Source organism: Drosophila serrata, unplaced genomic scaffold (assembly GCF_035046125.1).
Source record: "Drosophila serrata isolate PLE 108 unplaced genomic scaffold, ASM3504612v1 contig_233, whole genome shotgun sequence".
Lineage (NCBI taxonomy): Eukaryota > Metazoa > Arthropoda > Insecta > Diptera > Drosophilidae > Drosophila > Drosophila serrata.
The window spans coordinates 376702-398236 of NW_028257131.1; the positions used below are offsets into that span (position 1 = coordinate 376702).

General features: G+C 40.6%; 2 protein-coding genes across 6 annotated transcripts; one reads left to right on the top strand and one right to left on the bottom strand.

The window, feature by feature from the left end:
* Positions 1 to 2955: 2955 nt before the first annotated feature.
* On the bottom strand, positions 2956 to 21525 carry Brf (Brf RNA polymerase III subunit). The gene is made up of 7 exons (XM_086830255.1): positions 21214 to 21525; positions 20788 to 21156; positions 20624 to 20728; positions 4951 to 5100; positions 4648 to 4874; positions 3503 to 4424; positions 2956 to 3441 (listed from the first exon to the last, which is right to left on the bottom strand). The coding sequence occupies exons 1-7, from the start codon at positions 21284 to 21286 to the stop codon at positions 3284 to 3286; spliced, it is 2004 nt and encodes a 667-aa protein (XP_086686381.1). The 5' UTR covers positions 21287 to 21525; the 3' UTR covers positions 2956 to 3283.
* lute (BTB/POZ domain containing protein 3 lute) lies at positions 8169 to 20169 on the top strand. Of its 5 annotated transcripts, none has more exons than XM_020957743.2 (6): positions 8169 to 9243; positions 14234 to 14583; positions 16825 to 17337; positions 17407 to 17560; positions 17622 to 18296; positions 18357 to 20169. In XM_020957743.2, exons 2-6 carry the CDS (start codon positions 14286 to 14288, stop codon positions 18895 to 18897), a joined length of 2181 nt encoding a protein of 726 aa, XP_020813402.2. In that variant the 5' UTR covers positions 8169 to 9243; positions 14234 to 14285; the 3' UTR covers positions 18898 to 20169. The 5 variants fall into 5 exon arrangements, with proteins under 5 accessions (XP_020813402.2, XP_086686376.1, XP_086686378.1 ...); XM_086830250.1 differs by lacking the exon at positions 8169 to 9243 and adding an exon at positions 9918 to 10121; XM_086830252.1 differs by lacking the exon at positions 8169 to 9243 and adding an exon at positions 13582 to 13608.
* Positions 21526 to 21535: the final 10 nt, after the last annotated feature.

Here is a 21535-nt window from a genome sequence, read left to right on the forward strand (position 1 = left end):
GTAATTATCCAAGGATTGTTTAATCAAAGGTTTGCGAATAAAATCGATATATTTCTAAAAACAAACAGTAACAGAAATATACATAGAGCACTCCATAAAACACAAGGATTATTAAAACCCTTTAAAATGTGTATAAATGAATTCATTAACTGGTCATTTGTTTTAGTTTTACGATGTAAAATGTTTAAACCAAGTTTAAAACACCTTCTTATAGGTTTAATTGGATTATGTTGTATTTAAGTAACTTATTATTATTTTTTTTTTAAATAAGGAAATTTCACAGAGCAATTAAAATAATTATAATTATTTTAAACACTTTTGTTTCGATATTATTTATCCAAAATCCTAATCACCAGTGAAATGACAAACAACCCGAATGAACGCCCAATTAAGGGACTCATTTTGTAAGTGGGATTCAAGCTCCTAACCCACTTTAATAGACCGAAAACAAATTACTAAACAAAACATTTAGCGGCTTAATTAATAGGCATGCGGGGAAAACGAGTTTAAATTATTCATCGAGCCGAAACAACACTCGACGGCCAAAACACAACATAATTAGCGCATAAATTAGTCGCCACATACACACACACACTCCAGCACACCCGCACACCTATTAAATCGCAAATCAAATGGGAAAATCGAAGGGCGGCTTTAAAGTTTCGTTACATACTTTCTATTAAATGCATCTACTAATTTTCCCAGAGCTAATTAATCAGACGTCCTTCGTTTATTGTTGACTTAAATTCTGGGCGTGGCAGGTCCTCCGGCTACTTTGGCAACCACTGCGTATACTTTATACAGAGCTTTTTCAGCGTATTAAACAATCGGTGGAACTTACTCACTTATTTGTCACCGGGGCTTGGCCACCACCAACAAAACCAGGACAAGTTATTTTAATTAAAAGCATTGTTTCCGCATTGCCGGCACTCCCGCCGTCGTTTTATTTGTTTCCACTTATTAAATACTTTTCAAAATGGTCTCCAGCGTCGCCAGCGAGTCGCTGACCATGGCAGCCTGCGGCCGCTGTATTTAATAATAAAGCAGCCAAATCCGCAAATAAAGTGTAAATGATAAAAATTTTATTGAGAGAAATGGGTTCAGGAGCGAAAGCATTGCAAAAAAAGTAAAAATAAAAACAAAGTAAATCAACACGCACAGGACAAAAAAAAAACAGCAACAGCAAACAAAATCCTCGGAACTGTGAAATGACCTCAGCTTGGCACATTTTTAATTAAACTGCATTAAAATATATTACCAACGTGTGTTGTTCGATATATGTATGTGTATAAATGCCATATATTTTATATTGAATTTTAGCAGTAAAAGAACACTTTTTAATTAATATGCCGCAAGTGACAGTCGACGGATCACCAAGAAAACAATTTAACACAAACACGAAGCAAAAAGTGAACATTTTGAGGGTTTACAAAGACCATATACCCTAGAAAATCGATATAGTAATAACGATTTCAGAATTAGTTTAAATTTGATAACTAAATCAAGTTCAAAGCACTTCAATCAGCCTCTGCAGCATCCCAAAGCTTTGTCTAAAAGAAAAGACCTCTCTGTTCTAGTATCCTTTATAAATGGAGCTTATATATATGCCCAAGTATTAATTAATTTTCTGTAGCTCATTATCCCTCGCCTGATAAGCTCTGCTAAAGTTACGCAACCTATAAAAAAGTCCTAAGTGGAAGAGAATAAAGCGTTAAAATTATATCATCGGCGATTAATGCGCTTAATCGTGCGATTATCCGCATCAAAAGGCGTGCCCATGATAGAGCAGCTCCACCTCTGTCCAGTCCTGGCCCGGCAAGGACATCCTTGCACTGGCTGCGCATAAATTAGTCGCCTGACCGGGGAAACTTCAAAGTGGCTGGTCGGTCGAGTCAAGATGTCTACTAATTGCCATTTTACTGTCACATTTGCTTGGGGATTTACATGTGCATACAATTCACATTATCGTTTCAAGTTGGGCCGCCTGGCTAAGCCTTGGCCCGGCCTGGCTTGGGCCACGCCCCATCAGGACCCTCGAGCGGGCTCCACTCCGTGTGCATTTTATTAATAATTATCCTTCGGGGCCCAGGGCTGTGGGCTTATGCAAATTAGCGAACGGGCATTAAGTGCAGCTAGAGCTTCGGCAACCATTTGGAAAATTTAAAGTTGGAAGCGGGTGGTGGGCACCAACCATGCTGGTTCTCAACTTAACTTCCGGCATAAATTTAGCTGGAAAGTGAAATTTATTCATGTTCTGAGAACAGGAAAGTTGCAAACATTTTAGTTTTTGAAATGAGAGGATAAAAGCAAGAGTCAATTATGCATCCCTTTCGATAGCTACGTGTAGTTTATCAATTACTTGAAAGCTTTTAATACATTTTTGAACGTTTAAATTAATCAAACCGGAAAGTATGAGAAACTTTAGAGCAATTGGATAAGATTAACCTAAATCATAAAAAGAAATTTGACGTCCCAAAAGTATGTTAAGCGATCTTAAACATAGATTAAAAAGTAACCTCAAAAATATGCTAGTTAATATCTAAATAAAAACAAATTTAAGCATTTTAAACTAACAAATACAATACATGGCATACATACATAGCTCTCAAGCCGAATCAATAGACTTAATTTCTTCGGTATACGACTCTCGTCTGGCAGCACAAAGTAGGAACTTTCCATGCAAACTATGCAATGCTTTATGCCCGACGCTCAGGATGCTGACTTGCTGAACCGGAGGCAAGTAAATTAACACTAATTACAACATAATAACTATAAAATCGCAGAGACAAGTGCTTGGGCAGACTCAACAGCTCATTGCCGGGCACTTGCCACTCAACACGGCTACGGCTACCGCTAAAACTACGAGTACGGCCGTGGAGTCGAGCCAAGTTCCAGCCATGGCTGGCCGCCTGCAGCGCCTGGAGAAAGGCAAGCAAAACAAAGTGCAAAACATGATTAAGAGTGAAATATTTATTTGCAGCACTTGGAGGCGCGCACCACGGCAGCGCCGACAATTAGAAGCGAACTACAAGTACCAGTCCGGAGTACTGACTCCTCCTCCTCATCCTCTTTCTACTTTTTTACCCCGTCGACATGGCTTAAGCATGTAAATGGCCACGAGGAGAAGGCAGCCCATGATTTAATAGCTTCTTTACATTGCCAGAGCACCAACAAGTGCACGACTTCTAAGAGCTTAGTTTAATCGTATTACGGGTAAGTTGCGATCCTATAAAATCAGAGTTAAGATACTAAAATGCTTTTAAGACTAAATGCGAACTTAAATCTAGTATTCCTCCTCCTCGTCAAAGCCGTAGCCAAACTCGTCGTCATCGTCCCCGCCGCCCTTGTTAAGCATATCTTGGAGAGTGGCCTCGGTCTCTGCCTCGGGTTCGGCGTCAGCCTCCTCCGCTTCCGCCTCTACATCTTCGTCCAGGTCATCTGCTAAAAATAAAGGAACGGAATGAGCATCATTGGCGATTTAAATCGTAAAGTGTGGACATACCTCCTTCCAATACCACTGCTGGCTTGACATCCGCATCAACCGGCTGACTAACTGGCAGACCCGCCTCCACTTTGGGCCGTTTCCTGCTAGGTCCAGGCAGATCGTAAGCTGGCCTAAAGCGACCCTTTTTCGTGGCAATGGGACCCTCTTCCACGATCGCTGGCTGCTGCTTCAGATCTTCTAGGGTGCTGGGCTTTGTATCCGTGCTCGAAGCAGGCGATTCACCCGTCAGCCCACCAATGCCCTCTGTCAATGTCTTGAGAATCTCGTAGTTAATCTTGCTGGAGATCTTTTTCTCTTGCAGCATCTTCTCGATGGCCTCTCCAGGCGTGGACGACGGACCAATGATCTTCTTGCGGGGCTTTCGCTTTTTCTTCTCCGGTTTGCCCTCTTCCCGCTCCTTGGCCAGCCGTTCGTCACGTTCCTTCTGCTCCTGCAGATACTCAGCGTTGAGGTTCTTCCACAGGTCGAGCTTGGACAGCGCCTCCTCTTCCGTTAACACATACTGATCCAGCTCATCGTCGTTAAGGTCATCGATGAACAGCTCTGTTTCTGCGGGCTGCTTGGCCTTTTCCACATCCTCCAAGTCACTTTGCGTTACCCGACAAATAGCCTCGATATCGGGACGCAGACCTTCAATGCCCGCCATCAAACCACCTTGTTCTGTCTTTTTCACATCCTCGTTGCTAGCTATCAGGTCCTTAATGACCTCGGCATTGGACTGTTCGATAAACTGCCTGGACTCCTCCATCTCGAGTTCGTTCTCGGAGACGCTCTTGGGTGTGCTTGGAGAGGAGGCTTGCGTCGTGTCTCCCTTTCCCTGAGTCAGTTGACGGATCACGCTGCTAGAATACTTGCCCAAGTCCTTTTCCAGGTGAGCATCGATTTCCTTCTGCAGTTCCGTGAGCTCATGTTCGCCCATCTAAGGAATATAAAGGGTTAAAGAATTATTAAACTCAACAAGAAGACTTAAATAAGACAAGTCTAGAAATTCAAATCTGACTCGTTAGGGCTTTGACCTATTTTTTTGCGAGGGGCCAACTCACACGTTTTACCAATTTTAAAACAGGTTAATTGAGGTTACACTCTCAAATAAAATACTTAACATAACAATATGCATAGGCAATTATCATATTATTACTCACATCTTTGATCCTCTCACGATCCTTTTTGCGTGCCGCCTTAAATGATGGCGGATCCTGTTCACGCTCCAGGTCAACGGTCATGAACTCCTCCAATGTCAAGCCACCGGAAGGCGTCTCGGCAAACTCGGAGAGGCGCTTGCGGAGCGTGGACTCGTGTATCTTGACCACACCTATCACGTCCACCAGAGTGCGACTAAAATCGTGCATGCGAGCAGCAATCAGCAGAGCTTTTTGTTTTTTCGAGGTAAAAAATGATTTCCTTTAGTTACTATGTCATAACTCTGACTTTAGCGGTTCACTCACCTGCTCCACAGAGGCCGGTGGGTCGTCGTCCCGAGTGCATGCAGTCCTTCTTCATGCGCTGCACAATCCTCAGAGCCGTCATGGACACCTCGTGTGTCTTGGGGCCCAACTGCAGGCGATTGGCGAAGCGCATAATGTACAAGCACGGATCTATAAAACATATAAATAAAATTTAAAAATAAACAAGGAAATGAGATATATAATAATTTAACCGGTAAGTGTCAAGTTAAAAACTAAGGAAACCATAGCTTGAAATACTCTTGATTGTTTATCGGAAATCGTAGAGTTCGTTATCAGTTAGCAGTTTAATATTAATCGAATTAAAGCGAACATTAAAAAAAAATAATTAGGAGCAGATTCGTTACGATTGTCCCCCACATATAAGCCACTAAACAATAAATTTCATGTTCTTGCTAATCAATAATCTCTATCTTCTTAAAGGTATTAGCTTTCCGACAACTCTTGGCATGAATGCTTATCGAGAGGAAAAGTCCAATATGATTTATCGATATATAAAATTTCACTCAATAATATCAGAATTTTAAATACAAAATATAAAAATTTTGTATTATTTATATGTATTTTTTACTGATTATATTCAATGCAGCATTAACGTTAAATTTTTATTACCTGAAACTAAAATTAGGCACATTCCGATATATTAAGAAAATATCGTTTTGTCACACAGTTATCGAAGTATCGATGTATCTATATTTTGTGTCATACTTAATAAAGAAGAGCTTTATAACAAATATATCTAAAAGGAATTTTAGTCAATATATAATTAATTTGCAAACTCCCTGACCAACTGACAATACCCCTTATCATCGCCTTAGGGTATTACCAATAAACTCAAAAGATTTCAATAAAAATTAACAGACTGCAAGAGCATCAGCCGAAGAACTTGTTCGACGACCTTGAAGTCGGCTCGAATCGGTCTAGCCAATGAAACCGAAAACATTCAATAACCGGCCCGGGGCCCACGTCTCAGCTGCCGAAATAAACAATCTTGAACCCGAACTTCAGGTCCGATATTATTCAATTCATTCAACTTTTACATGGCAATGAGAGAGAGAGAGAGAGAGAGAGACCGAGAGAGAGACAGGTGTTAAGAGAGGGTTAACAGCCGAGAGACAAGAGAGCGATCCGAGCCGAAGTAGTTTTTCTAGCATGCGATAAATTTCTTCCTGGCTTTACACTCGCATCACGCATACGTCACGTAGTCCGCGCGAGAAAAGGTTTCGACCATTCATTTGGCCCATTAAACCAATAATTAGGTATATTTGAACTAGATGAAAGATAGAGGCAACCAGCCAAGGAAACCCACAAGCCAGCCAGTGCAATTAACACTCGGCCCAGTCGTCGTCGTCGTCGTTGTTTCGTCGAAAAACTAAAAACAAAGGCAAAACACAAACAACCATTAACGCACCACAAACAAATACGCCTCGAAAAAACAGTGCGAAACGCATTGGAAAATCAAAACCAGCGGGTACTCGACCTTGCGAAAGATATTTGCCAGGCATTTCAGCATTTTTTGGAGTTTACAAATTGGTCTGGGAAATACAATGTCTTACCCACAAATTTCTTTGGCTTTCCGTAGGCTGAATGGATGGTCACTTGAATTATACAATTAAATTTTACATAATTATATGAATAATAGCTTTATAACCGCTAAACCATATCGGATATAATCATTTATATAATTGTTAGAAAATAATAATTCATATGCCATACTTGAGTAAAACTTACATCATGTATCATAAAGCGTAAGGAATACTCTTTTTAATTGCCATAAACAAATAATAACTAGATTTTTAAGTGTGGCTTAAAGAGTATAACACAATAAGTTGTAAAACTATACACATATTTAACTAGCAATTAGGTTCTTTGGAAATACATCCATAAAGATTTAATGGTAGAGATTAGTAACAAAAGAAAAGAGTCATAAATTTGTAGACAAAATTCTACAAATAATATAATATTTTAGATATTATGAAATTTAAGTTAAATATTTTTTCTATATTATTTAGTTAAAACCCTTTTACAGATGTGTGCACACATTTTTCAGTCACCAAAATCATTAATTTTGTCTAGAATTTTGTTGTAATATTCATCTTATACCCATGCAGGGCACATTAGCCCAGGTCTTATTGCTAAATCTGCCGCCCTTCCACCGGATCCAACCGAGTCGGTTGTTTATGCAGCGCCACTTGACACACAAAGGCAGATGCTGTTAAGCGTCAACCCCTGGCACTGCACTGGCCGGGGGATGAGGATGCTTGTCAAAGTCTCGCTAACTGTACTCCACGAAAAACAACAGCAAAAAAAAGCAGAAAGAACTCCGTAAAAAAGGGAGCAAAAAAATTATTTATTAAACCCTAATGAATGCGCACATTTGTGGAGGCCCAGCAGCAGCTCCTCCTGCTGCTGAAGTGTTCCACTTGAAAAATGAAGCCGCTACTGCGGCAGTGACTGCGAACTGCGATTGGAAACTGTGACTGCATTGACCCTTCAGACCGGCGCCCACTCATCCGGCACAGCTGTTACTCGAGCTAACTGTTCCAGCTGCACTGGAAAATATAACTTTTATAGTTACCTTAGTTCCCTTGCCAAAACATGGCTTAAATTCTATATAAAATGATGCAGAAGTAAGGAATGGTAAGAAAATTATCTAACAGATTCTAGAATTTCTTCGAGTGCTACTGCTACTTGACAGTTGCCAGCACGGCTGCTGCTAATGGTTTCTTAATGTCACCCCGGAAACCCCTCTTTTAGCAGAGAACCGCCTTCGTCCTACTGCACTGCAACTGCAACTGCGGCTAGTGAAATGATTATTATTTAAACTTTATTTTTGCGTTTGTCATGACAGCAATTATCATTTCGGGTGCGGTCTACCCCTTCGGCCCTTGTTCCCCCCGTCCTGCCTCTGCCTCTGATTACTTCGCATTTTGGTGGAAAAATGCCAGCAATTTGGGTTCGAGTTTCCCTTCCACACCAGCAATTAACTGTGCTTTGCTGCTGCTACTGCTGCTACTTTAATTGTTTCGTAATTGACCAAGAACGCGCGATAAATGAGGAAATGCAATCTGAGGAAATGTCTCGTTCGAGAGTCGTGTCAACAGAAGCTGAAGCATAAAAATTGGTTAGCACCACCCCAGTGTATATACATATATAGTATTAGTGATAGTATAAAGTTAAACAAAAATCAAATCGTGGTCAAGCATATCGCATGCAATAAAAACGCAGCCGATTGTCGATCGTCGCACAGTGGCGCTTCTAGAACAAAAACAGTTATAAAAATCAAAAAATTTATAGTTATCTTTTTAAACCCTATATCTATATCAATTGCAATCAAAATAATTACAGTATTTTTTTTTTGTAGAAGATATGAACATTCAAAGTTGAATTTTTCTTTCGCACTTTGCAACATCCGAGAAAAAACTGTAAATTTCTTGACTTTCAGTTGATATAACACAAATAATTGATTACCTATCGTCATCGTTTTTCAATTATTATTATTTATTATCATTAACTACGTTTATCTTTTCTGAATCAGAATCACAATGAACCAATTCGGGGTAATGTTAATGTTTGTGTATTTATTCTCTGAGGCTAGTAAAGTCTTGAAAATATATATAATCAAGTGTTTATAGTCCATAAATGCTTGATCTATTAGAAATTTCCTTAATATAGGTTTAATTGTAGTAATAAGTAATGCTAGAAGAACTTTAGGAAATATGAAAAATAAAATTGTGTTTTGTAAAATATGTTTTTTAAGCTTTCAAATTCAAATATAAATTAAGAACGGTGATATTTTTCACTATGATACCCTAAAAAAATAAATATAAAGTGTAGGCGTGGCACATTGTTCAAAACATGTATAAATTTTATAACAATTACCTGTCTATTGCCTCTTAAATTGTTCGATTATCCTATTTGCTTTAACAGATATGATTTTTGCAACGTAAAATGAGTAAAGGCGCTACTGTGCGTCGATCGTTAGTCGATCGGGTCGTTGCGGGTCTCAAGTCTCAAGTTGCCGGTTTCGAGTCTCATTCGAAAAATTCGTATCTCTCACAACGAATTCGTTCGTTGACTCGCGCAGTCGCAGAGTCTCAGCTCGAAAAAATTAAGTAAAGACTTCCAAAAAACAAAAACGTGGCCGGTCGTCGCGCCTGCGCAAACCACAAAAAAAGAAACACAGAAAAGAGGAAGCTGCGTGGAACAAGTCCCTCTTAACGAATATAAGAAACCTATTTCATCAGGGCTGTCCGCCCAACAAATTACAAAAAAGTGTGTATATTTTTCTGATTGCTTGTTAAAGTAATAATAATAATCGTTGACAAAGTGCGCGTAGCTCGTTTGTTTGTTCTTCTGTTGACGTTTTAATTTATGTGCACTTTTTTGTGTGTGTGTTGGGGTTTTATTTTTGCACTCACACACCCAACACACTCAGCTGACGACTGGCTTTGGGATGCCGGTTGAGCGTGTTAAAAAAAAAGAGCTAAAGAAAATTGCTGCGAGTGAAGTGCAAATACAACATCATAAAAAAAGCCCCAAAAATTCCATTTCGATAATTATTTCCTATGCTCTCTTGTCTGGAATATTCTCTCACCTTACGTCACTAATTTCTGCGGTTAATTAATTGTCTAAACACTGTGCTTAACCCATTAAGAGCTTTGTAATAAATCAATTGAATTTCGCTAACAATTAAATGTGCCAAAGTGCTGCCACCTCACAGAGAACCAACCCATTGAAGTGATTTAATGACTGACTTAATGATCTTAATCTTAATGATTGTCCGACGCCTCGGTGTAAAGATCTCAATCAGGGCTCAAAACTCTCTTATCACCCAGTGGAATAATAAGTCTCGCCGTGTAATTATACATTAGATGCACTCTTCCCCATTAATTGTCATGCATTTGGCTGTAATTTACTGCTCATAACTATGGTTTTGTGTTCGAAAGGTGCTGTTTTTAATGACGGCCCTCCTATTCCCCACTCTCAGTGTTTGCCACTCGATGAAGCCTCCACAGAGACTGAAGTTCCCGGCATTTATGTCAGCCAAGAGATGAACAAAGATCGCTCATTTCATAGTTAGTTCCATACAAGTGCTTGTTTGTATTTCAAAACCAAGTAAACTTTGGCTAAAAAAAATTCAATAAAAAAAGGTGAGATCCCTCCCCAAACTGTCGATACAAAACAAAGCACAACAGGAATTTGTATTCCCATTCTGGATATTCGCATTTGGAATTCCACTCAAGAATCGCGCCATTTGCCGGCATGAATATTTTAAATATTAAGCAACTCGATGACGGGAGATTATTAAGCACAAAAACTTTAACTTTAACCTGCACAAAATGGCAAAGAAAACAGGTTTCTACTGAAACCGAAATACAGTCATAATTTGGAAAAGAAAAAAAGAAGAACCAATATGTCACAATAACCAAAGAAACAGAATTAGAATTCAGCAAATCATCAAGGGGATTTTTCTGAACCAAAAGAATTGAATGCAAAACAAAACAAACTACGGATTGTACAAATCCAACGAAAAAACTAATGTTAATTCGTCGAGTCATTAGACAAAATGCAACCATGACTTACCAAATAATCCCAAGAAATATGAAAAGTGAGTGAGAAAAACTGCATGTTAATGCATATAAAATTATCCGCTAAATTAAAGCGTCTAAAGCCAAAGACTGGCTCAAAAGCCGATAGACTGAAAGACCAAGAAGACAGGTCTGAATAATTGCGAAACAACCTAAGGGCACTCGAAGCGAGGTCCAAACTCATATGGAAAAGCCTCACTCGACGGCACTCTGACAAAAAATGGAACTCAGACTCAGACTTTTCAGGGGGTCGAGAATTAGACACTGTGGTTCAGAAATGCCACTAGACTTTAAGCTGGCCCTAAACTATAGTCAAAACGTGTATTAAGTAACTAGTAATATTTTCTGAATAATATTGAGACACACTCTTTTCGGAATATAATTAAAATTCTTCCAGGGAATATAATTAAAAGTTTGTGTAGAATATTTGTCAAGTACGTTTAGCGGAAAATTTGTAAAGCTAGAAGTAACTTGTTTTCAAATTTAGCTTAAAATAAGCAATGGTTGTATTATTAGGCAATTCCTAGACTATTTTAATTGTTACAACTTAAAGGTATTTGTATTAGCATTTGATATTCAATAGTTACAATAAAGTAAATACAGCTGACCTATATTTTTGTTAAAGTATTAAGAATCCATGATACTTTTGCGGCATACATTCCAATCTTGTTATTTTTGGGTTAATCTTGAGCGAAATGACCTTCAAAAGACTACAAGCTACTGTCAATTTTTTAAAGAGGCAATTTTGTAACTCGAAACTGATACTTCGTTCCTTGAAGCCCTTATCAGATTACAAAGTTGGCCACAAAAAACAGCAGAAATAAAATTAACAAAAAAAAAATGCCAAGACAAAGGCAAAACAAAAATGTAAAATAAAAATCGGACAATTAAAGTGCAAAATCGGCAAATCAACAGGCTCATTTGGCGAACTACTTGACCGGTTGACGGATCGAGGGTTCGAGAGCTTCGACAGGTTGCTGTTTTTTTTATAAATATATATATAATATATATAATATATTGGCCACGTTAGCAAGTCTGTGAGGGGGCTTCAGGGGTCAATTGCTTTCCTGTCTTTGATTGTATCAACAGAAACATATATTTAAATTGTGGAAAGGCAGAAAAAAACACTGAACTTTATGATAAATATAAAATTAATTTCCTATAATTTTTTTCTTATAGAATATAACTTTTAATAATCTTTTTTTCTGGTAATTACTCCGGGGGGTTAATTGCTTTATGACACCTTTTGGGTTAATCAGCTAAATGCGTGGCGATTGCAAAATGCAACAAAAAGGAGCTCGTTAAAAAGGGCCACGAAATAATGAGAAAACAAAAGAGCCAAGAGCCAAGACCCAAGACAGTAACTGCAAGAAAAAAGAGACAACTCTTCACTTATTTTTTTGGTGTTGTGTCTTCGGTTTGCTGTGTGTGATCTTGGGTGTATTGTGTTGGTTGTGATTTATTTTTATTTTTATTTTTCTGTGTTTTGTTTTCTTGGCGAGCGAGCAGCGTGTAATGAGGAAATAAAATCGAAAGTGTTACGCGGGCGTTGCTTTGGGGTCTCCCCTTTACCACCTTTTTTCTTCTGGCCAAGTGTGACCCGAGACTTTGGCCAAAAGTGGGTCGCCAGCATTCGCAATTAAAGAGGCAATGAAAAATGAAAATGAAAAATGAAATAAACTCCCCCCGAGAGGGACCCCAGAGCCGAGTAAAAACAACCGGCCGGTGGAAAACAGCAGAAAAGCAGCGAATCAAATTAAGAAAAGGGCAACCCAAAAGTTAATGCAAGCGGCAAATTCGAACTGCAACTTAATGAAAATAGGTCTTACTACGAATAACAACAGACCTGAAAACATGGAAATTCAACGAATTGCACAAAGTACGAAAATACAAAATAACGAAAATACGAAAATACTGCAAACTGAACTCAGAATGTGCAGGGAAAACAACAAGAGAGACCCACAGCTTATGAATAATAAACGTGACTCGATTGTTAAGCCATGAAATTAATTTAGCATAAATAGTATGCGTGTGTTTTGCATATGGCAGCAAAAGAGGGGACGAAGGGGGGTAATGAGCAAAACGGCAGGGGGTTCATGGAAAAAGTGCAATAACCTGCCTAGAACAAGTCCATCAATTAAAACTTTAATATCAAATAAACATATTTAAAGGGAGTTATTTAGGTGTAGTTTTTTAACTATTTGAGGTGTAAATTAAATTAAAAGTTGAGAGCACTTCTGAAGAGATATTTACAATAAAACCAAGTAAATCATTTCTGATATAGATATGTGTAACACTTATTCCAAGTACAGATTCCTCTTATAGAGTTTGTTTTAGAGGTTTAATTTGTACTTTGAATTGCTACTTTTGGTTTAAAGATTTGCGCTAAGAAGTGGGTTTTAAATATGAAGTTATATAGAATAAATATAAAGTTATATGAAATGTTATTATCCTTTTATAATAGAAAACACTGAAGATAAAATAAACCTCAGCTAGAGGAGGAGAGACCCTCCTTGTTTATCTGTAATTTATAACGATATTATATATCTAATTTGATACAAATCGTATTTAAGGGAAGACCTTAGTATCTGTTTGAATTATTTATAGAAAATTAAAAATTTAAGCAATTTTAACCGCAGTTGGTAAATTACCAACCTTGATTAGACTTAAAATAAATGCTAAAAATTACTAATTTACAAAAGCAACCACCAAGTTTTGGTTTATTCCATGTTGCGTAATATTAACTAATGAAAACAATTCACTCTGTGGAATCTTCCATTGTATATAATATATCATCACTTTTTTCGACGTCTTTTCGACTTAATCACGTCAAAGGTGAATCGTGCTAATGCCTGCCACAGATCCAAGTTCTCCACAGGTAATCGAAGCATGAAGAACTTCATTAGAGGCGCCGACAACAAATTGCTTTGTTTATTTGGGGGCGTGGCCGTGTCAGGTGGAGATATGTATATATATAGCACAAAAATCGACACCACACACAGACTTGTTGATTGTTGGAAAGACAAGACGCCAATGACGAGTCGAAAATGTAAGGCGAGAGACACTCTCTCGGAGCGAAGACTTATGTTCATGTCTGTCGCCGTTTTGTTTTGGTTACGGACTTCGCGGTGCTGCCAATTAAAAATAGCCGCTTGCATAATTTCCGCTGCCAGAGAGTCAGGTGCAAAAGGTACCCAGAGAGTGCGACTTGGGTTCGTTCTCCAGCTGACCCAAAAAAAGTATTAAGCCAAAAATTGGGCGAGGGGCATCCGACTTAATTCCACTTCCTGAAGCTAATAAAATGCGACAAATGCGTGCGAGCTGAAGTTGAAAATGAAAATGAAAATGGTAGTGGAAGTGTAAGTTTAAGTGGGAAACGGAGAAGTGAAAGTGCATCAACAGTCCCGCATTTGGCAATTTTTCCAACGAGAGGTGGCGGGCAGAAATTGAAATTGATTCCAAATTGTATCATTTATATCCATAAAAATAAGATTATGTTACATGTATCTGAAATTACGATTGCGGTCAGACGGATAGGAGTGCCTTGCTCTTACCGTTTTTGCGGTCTATCGCTCACATATGGCATAATGAATAATATCAATTAACTAAAAGAATTCCCGTCCTTTTCTACCAATTCATGAATAGTAAATGTGTCTTTTATTTACATGTTGCAGAATAAGGTACTGGAAGTTATGTGAAGATGATCTCGCCCCTGTCGTCTAAAAGATGATCGAGGCCTTTGCGAATCATTTGAGCAGCCATCTGGGACGCCACCTATTCTATTGGGCCATCGAATCGAGCAGCATCGGAAGTTCGGGTAATTACGGCCTCAACCTGCGGCTTTCCGAGCTGATCAACAAATTCCACGGCCCCCTCGAGCGGGGCGTGCAGGTGCTGGACCACCTGTTGACCCTCGAGGAGGACGACTTTGCCGGCCATTGGGGCAGCGCCTATGCGCACAACTATGAGCCGGAGTACGCCGCTCGAGTGCCGGAGAACGAGGAGTTGCCACCGCCAGAACAGAGTAAGGATAACTGAATTATTTCGTATAATTTATTAAGTAAATCTGACCTACATTTATAAGCTTCATTTAGGCTCGAAATTGATAGCGAATGTTCCAGATGGGCGACTTTATCATTGGTTGGGGGGAGGAGGGGTGGACGATGATGAGTCAAAAATTAGCTTAGGCAAAGGTCAACAACATTTTTTACTTTTCGGCACACATCTTCGATCTGCTGCCGGCTGCTGCCACTGCAGAAACTGGTTTTACTGTACACGAATGTGCTAAGAGATAAATAAACCTTGGACAAGTGAGTGAGCGAGTGAGCTGGCTCGATCGCTGTCCAAGCAAACACATCAAAATCGATTTCAAGTTCAGCGTTTTGTTTCTTCATATTAAATATGTATGCGCCGGGTACAGTCAATAAATAATAGACCAAATACGATTCGAGCATGCAAATGCCAACAGCCTTGCCCGATCGAATAAAAAGAGATATAAATGTGAATATTCAAGGGAATATATAAAATCTGAACCGATTCCTACTAGTTATAACCAAATTCTAACCATATTTTCATTTGTTTGATTGTTTAAATTTATCAATTTTCTTGAAATATTTTCCCCCGGTGTACAATAAGTCTTGAATCGGCCCTATTTGCTCCCACACGTACGCCTTTTAATGGCGCGCCATGACGGAAATACCTATTAGCATCGAGTGACCATGATATAATCCAAATGGCTTGCGAAACCCAAATCAGACGTATATCTCAGCTAATTCAAATTCAAAACACGCGCCTAGCGCGGACGTTAACCAACACTATCGTCTAGGGTGACCATATCTCGCAGAAATGTTATCGTTATCGCTGCTAACCCAGCTCTGTTAAGTCTCTTCTCGAGAACAAGAGTTGGCAGCCCTTCCCTGTTATCGGAACAAGAACAAATCAAACAAACCGTAAAAAAAAAACACGAAAACAAAGCGCAGTTCGGAAAAGTAAAATGGAGGGCGTTAAAATGGTTAATTGAATGCAAATGTTTAAACAGCCAGTGCTTGGAGCTACAGCCCGACCCTCGCGTTAAAAGTAGTTAGCTGCCTTTTCCGTAGAATCGTGAATTACGACGATGGCCAGCAGCAGCAGCAGTAATAATTCCTCGGCCAACAATCACGGCGGCAATAGCAATAATCCCCTGAACAGATTATCGCTAAAATCCGCTGGAAAACGAAACCAGGAGAGCATGTCGCATTCCCAGCCAAATGGCGGATGGATCAATGGTAAGGGGCGAGCAGGCCATCCCGAGGAAAAACCAAGGGGAGCACTGGCCCGTGGAAAAGGGCGGAAGACAAAGAAAGAGGCAGCACGACGGCAGGTGCCGTCGCCGCCGTGTGTGTCTGTGAGTTATTGATTTTTCACACAACTCAAAACCAGGCGGCCAGGCAGTGTCACCAGGGGAAGAAAAGGGAGGCGGAGAGATGGGGCGTCGAAGGGGGGGTTGTGTCTGGCAACAAAAACAACAGCAGCGACAGAATGCGTTGCTATTTTGAGACGCTCCACTTTTAGTTTACAGTGAAACCAGGAAATGTCATAACTCATAACTATTTGGAATTGTAATAATATTAATTATTAAATATAGCCTTCATTTTACGGAAAAACGCATTAAGATTTAAACTAATATCAATTTAAAATTAAAATAAAAGTTAAATTTCTAGATATTCATTACCATTGTTTAAGCTAGAATTGTTCAAAATATATATTCACAGAATGTATAAGTTTAAATTTTTATAGCCAAGTCAAGAAAGCTTTAGGTATTTGTTAATTAAGCACTGCGACTCTCGATGACACACAAATAATGAACTGAGGGTCAACTGCAATTAATTTGCATTTTCAAAGGCAGATGTATAGAAAATTAAGTGCGGAAAAACTATGCATGCATAAAATGGCAAGTAGAAGCCGCAATCTGAAGACACAAAGGTATTTTCAGCTTTATTAATTGTTTTTTATTAATAATATATACCCTGATAAATACACTGTTAAAATTTCCAATGTTCACTCAACTTATAGAAGCTCCACTGTAGTTTTGGGGCAAAATAATTGTGGAAAAAAAGGGGAGACCCTGGCATTCGTTATTTACGATGCACACGCAGCGGAAGTTGCACAAATGTGGCCACGCGTGCTGCTGATTCTGAACGAGCTGGGTGGGAATAATCAGCCTAGAGACTATAACCCATATAACCCAAAAAATATTTAATCGTTTATTCCCTTTAATCCACAGTGGAAACACTCAACAATGGCAACGGGCTACTCCATTCACCGCCCCACAATCACCAGCAGCAACAGCAGCAGCAGCGGGGCGGAGGAGGAGTCTCTCCGCCTGGCGGTGCCTCTGCTGGAGCGGATCACAATATACAGATAACGCAGCCCATAAGTGCTCCATCCTCACCTCTGGCCTCGCCGGGCGCCCTAAACAACAGCACCAGCAGCAGCGGCGGTGGTGGGGGCAGTGGCGGAGGGATCTCTGGCAGTCCCACAGCCTTCTGTCTGCCTTCCAGTTCCGCGGCAGCTGCTGCGGTGGCTGCTCTTTCGGCAACACCCACTAGCGGCAGTGGATCGTACGTGTGCTCCGCTGGAACCAATTGGCATTTCGCGGCTGTGGCGGCATCCAATGCCATTGATACGGCGGATCCGAACTGGCAGGCCAGCAAGGCGACGGTTCTGGAGAGGAACGCGGCCATGTTTAACAACGAGCTGATGTCCGACGTCAAGTTCGTTGTAGGCGGGGAGTTCGGTAACTAATCCATTCTCTCAAATCAACTATAGAATCTAATCTCTTAATTTGCTCCCCACGAAACAACAGACATTGATCCCATTCAGACTATACCCGCCCACAAATACATTCTCGCCACGGGCAGCTCCGTCTTCTATGCCATGTTCTATGGCGGATTGGCGGAGAACAAGCAGGAAATCAAAGTGCCTGACGTCGAACCCACTGCCTTCTTAACATTGCTAAGGTAATCCACATTTAAGGCCCTAGATTTTACAAGTGATGCTCATCAGAATCTGGTTTTATAGGTACCTCTATTGTGATGAAATCAAACTTGAACCTGAGCACATCCTAGCCACTCTCTATGCGGCCAAGAAGTACATAGTGCCACATCTGGCCAGGGCCTGCGTCAACTATCTGGAGGTGAAGTTGACGGCAAAAAACGCCTGCCTACTTCTCAGTCAATCGCGTCTGTTCGAGGAGCCCGAACTGATGCAGCGTTGCTGGGAAGTGATCGACGCACAGGCCGAGATGGCGGTAAAGTCTGAGGACTTTGTGGACATTGACCTCAAGACCTTCGAGTCGATCCTCTCGCGGGAGACGCTTAACTGCAAGGAGATACACCTGTTCGAGGCGGCTCTCAATTGGGCTCTGAATGCCTGCGAGAAGATGACCATCGACGATACGCCACAGAATAAGCGCAGGCTGCTGGGACAGGCCCTGCACCTCATCCGCATACCCACTATGTCGCTGGAAGAGTTTGCAAATGGTGTGGCCCAGACTGGCATCCTCTCGTCACAGGAAACGATCGACATGTTCCTGCACTTCACCGCCAAGGTTAAGCCCTCCTTGGGCTTTCCTACGCGCTCGAGAGCGGGCCTGAAGACGCAGGTCTGCCATCGCTTTCAGTCATGCGCCTACCGCTCGAACCAGTGGCGATACCGCGGACGCTGTGATTCCATTCAGTTCTCCGTGGACCGTAGGTAAGAGGAGAATGTCTTGCATCTAACTCATAATTTTAATGTCAAATGTCTTCCCCACAGAATCTTCATTGTGGGCTTTGGTTTGTATGGCTCATCGACTGGCGCCGCCAACTATAACGTCAAAATCGAACTGAAGCGTCTGGGACGCACCCTCGCCGAGAACGACACCAAATTCTTCTCGGACGGTTCAAGCAACACTTTCCACGTGTTCTTCGAGAACCCCATTCAAATCGAGCCCGAGTGCTACTACACCGCTTCTGTAATACTGGACGGCAACGAGCTAAGCTTCTTCGGCCAGGAAGGCATGTCGGAGGTGCTCATGGGCAATGTGACGTTCCAGTTCCAGTGCTCGTCGGAAAGCACCAACGGCACTGGCGTGCAGGGCGGACAAATCCCCGAACTGATCTTCTATGGACCCACCACAATGACGGCTATGAGTTCGCCTACAAATTCACTGTGTCCAACGCCAATCGGAGGAGCAGGAGGATCAGCCGCAGCAGCAACTGCAGCAGCTGGAACTGCTACATCCAATGGCAGCCATTTAACTAGCAACAATGTCAACGGTTCTGGGGAAGATCTGGCCGCGGAGGGCAGCACCTGATGCGCACAGCTCTACTGCGCCGAGTGGCAGGGAGCCTGCTACTATCGCCAGCAGCCGCAGCAGCAGCAACAATCGAGGAGACCAATACAGCTACAAAATCGAAACTCATGGGTTTTCAGTGCAACACAAGCAAGCAAATTGGAGTTTTAGACGAAGTTATAGACCGTATATACAGATATAGACATATACGACGATAGTAGAGTGCTCTAGTTTTCATAATAGTCCTATATATAGTCATACATATATATACACCTCGAGACGGTGCGTTTCATAGCTTTGGCACGGCTGTGAGAGCGAGATCATGTCAAGAAAGTCACTCGATTTAAGGAACTATTTAACGTTCCCTTCGTTATAGCCAATAGCACGTTAAGCCAGTCAAGTTTGCAACCGTTCTACAGTTGTGAAACGCACTGTACACAGTTTGTTGGCAAAATGCATACAAAAGATATTTTCAAAATCGAAACAAGTTGAATATATATACACCCATAACTTTATACATACATAGGTGCAGATTTAGTAGTTGACTCGAAAAACTTAATACGTTCCGTACGACTTGAGAGGGAGTGGGAATAGGGGGTAAGAGAAATCGGCGCTATATAGAAACGCACAGACATCGTAAATGTAAATGCAATAAGCAGTGAATTCGGGGCAATCAGTCAAGCTAGCGTTAACCAATATTCTAAAGAGAAAGAGTTAAAGGGAGGAACTAATACGATATATACATAGCAAACATATTTTTTGCCAGCATATATACACACACATCTGATCTGATAACGATATATACACATACCTATACCTATTATTCAAGGGATAATAAGCCATGTTAAGAATTGCATACGACGAATTTGAAAGCCAAGTTAACCAGTTTATGTAATAAGTGAATCAAAATTAACGCCCGAGTATGCGAAAATATTACCTAATTATATTCAAACATAGGTCCTGTAGTGTCTCCATTTCGTAGTTGTTCCATTATAACTCTCTTACATACATAACACGCCTTTCTACTGACATTAAGCCCCGTACTTTACTCCTATATGCATTATATTCTGGGCTGCTCAGCGCAACAATCAGTTTTATGTTTCGACATAATGGAATTCTTTTGGAAATTGTACTGATTTTTTGCTTTTTATAAGAATGTCTCCTACAATTACCGTTTTTTTATATACATTTATAATAAATAAAGCAAATGTTATCCTATATTGATTATGAATCTATTACCAATTATGTACTTTAATCAATCAAAATACATTATTAGATTTTCCGAATTTACAATTTAGAGCCTTGAAATATATTTGAAGGGATGTGGGAGGTATGCATTTAAATATCTTTATGTTTCTACAGTATCGATATTAAGAGCACAAGTCGGTATATAGAACCGTTGTATTCAAACGCCGCGTTTTATGTTCTAAATCGATATTCTGTGTAATATATCAAAACAAGCGAATTTTTTCGGAATTTATAACTTCGAAATATGAAAGGTTACGATATTTTCGATACAATCTGCTAAGTAGACTCACAATAAAAAGAACTGTATATGCCAGATATCATCCAAATTTAACTTAATAATTACAATTACCAAACATAAACTCAACCTTATTGTGCACAAGGACATAAGCAAATTTAAAACTCGAGCCTTCATATGCAACACACGAAGCTGATTATTTTTGAAGATAGAATACTAGGGAAAGTAGCACTATATGGTGTAAAAACCATTCCCACTACTCACCCACAGATGGTATGTTGATGCAAAGAGCATGCGATAGCTTCAAGTAGGTGCGGCCTAATTCATAGGAGCAAATCTGTTGAACGTCACTGATGTCGATGAGGAGATCTTCGGGGGAAAGTAAAGGGATTAGCTAGACACTCCACATAGTTAGATACAGCACTTACGGGAGGTGCCCTCTGTCCTGCAGGTCATATAGACGCAGGCAGCGTAGATGTGGGTGCTCTTGCGGCCGCGAGTCAGGTGCCTACTTAAGGCCATTTTAAAGAAATTCAGAGCTGTGTCGGCGTAGTGCTGCGAGAGTTGCAGCTGCTGGCAGAGCAATGTAATGTCTTTTTTGGCCTTCTTAATGGTCACCTCGCGGGACTCGGTGCCTGAGCCCACCTGGAACTTGCCATAGCCATAATTGGTGGCTCCGCCAGACGACTCGGCCGAGACAAACTGGCCGATTGCGGCAGCTCCATGACCAACTTCCTCGAACTGGACTTCGGAAACGATGAGTGAATCCTCAAGCACCGAACCGCAGTTCATGCACACTGCAAGAGGAGGGATTTGGTAAGGTAACCCAGCATGTGGATCAATCTATAACTTACCTCGATCTCCGCGAGCATTATCTTCCTCGATCTCGTTGGATCCACAATTGCGACATTTTAAGCCCGTCGACATGCTGGCTGGATTCCTTCGATTTTCCTTAGTTTAACTCCTTAAAAACCGAGGTTTCCCGTGTTATACTGGGATAGAGGCTTACGCACAACTTGTTGACTGTCAACTCACAGCATTTTAGACGCTGTTTTTTAAACAGTTCGCAAATTAAGGCAAATTGAAATCAACACGCTCGCAGCACAGCTGACGGGATAGCGTTGAGGCATTTTCCAACACTTTCGCTAGAGCTAACAAAATGCACTAGAGATGTGT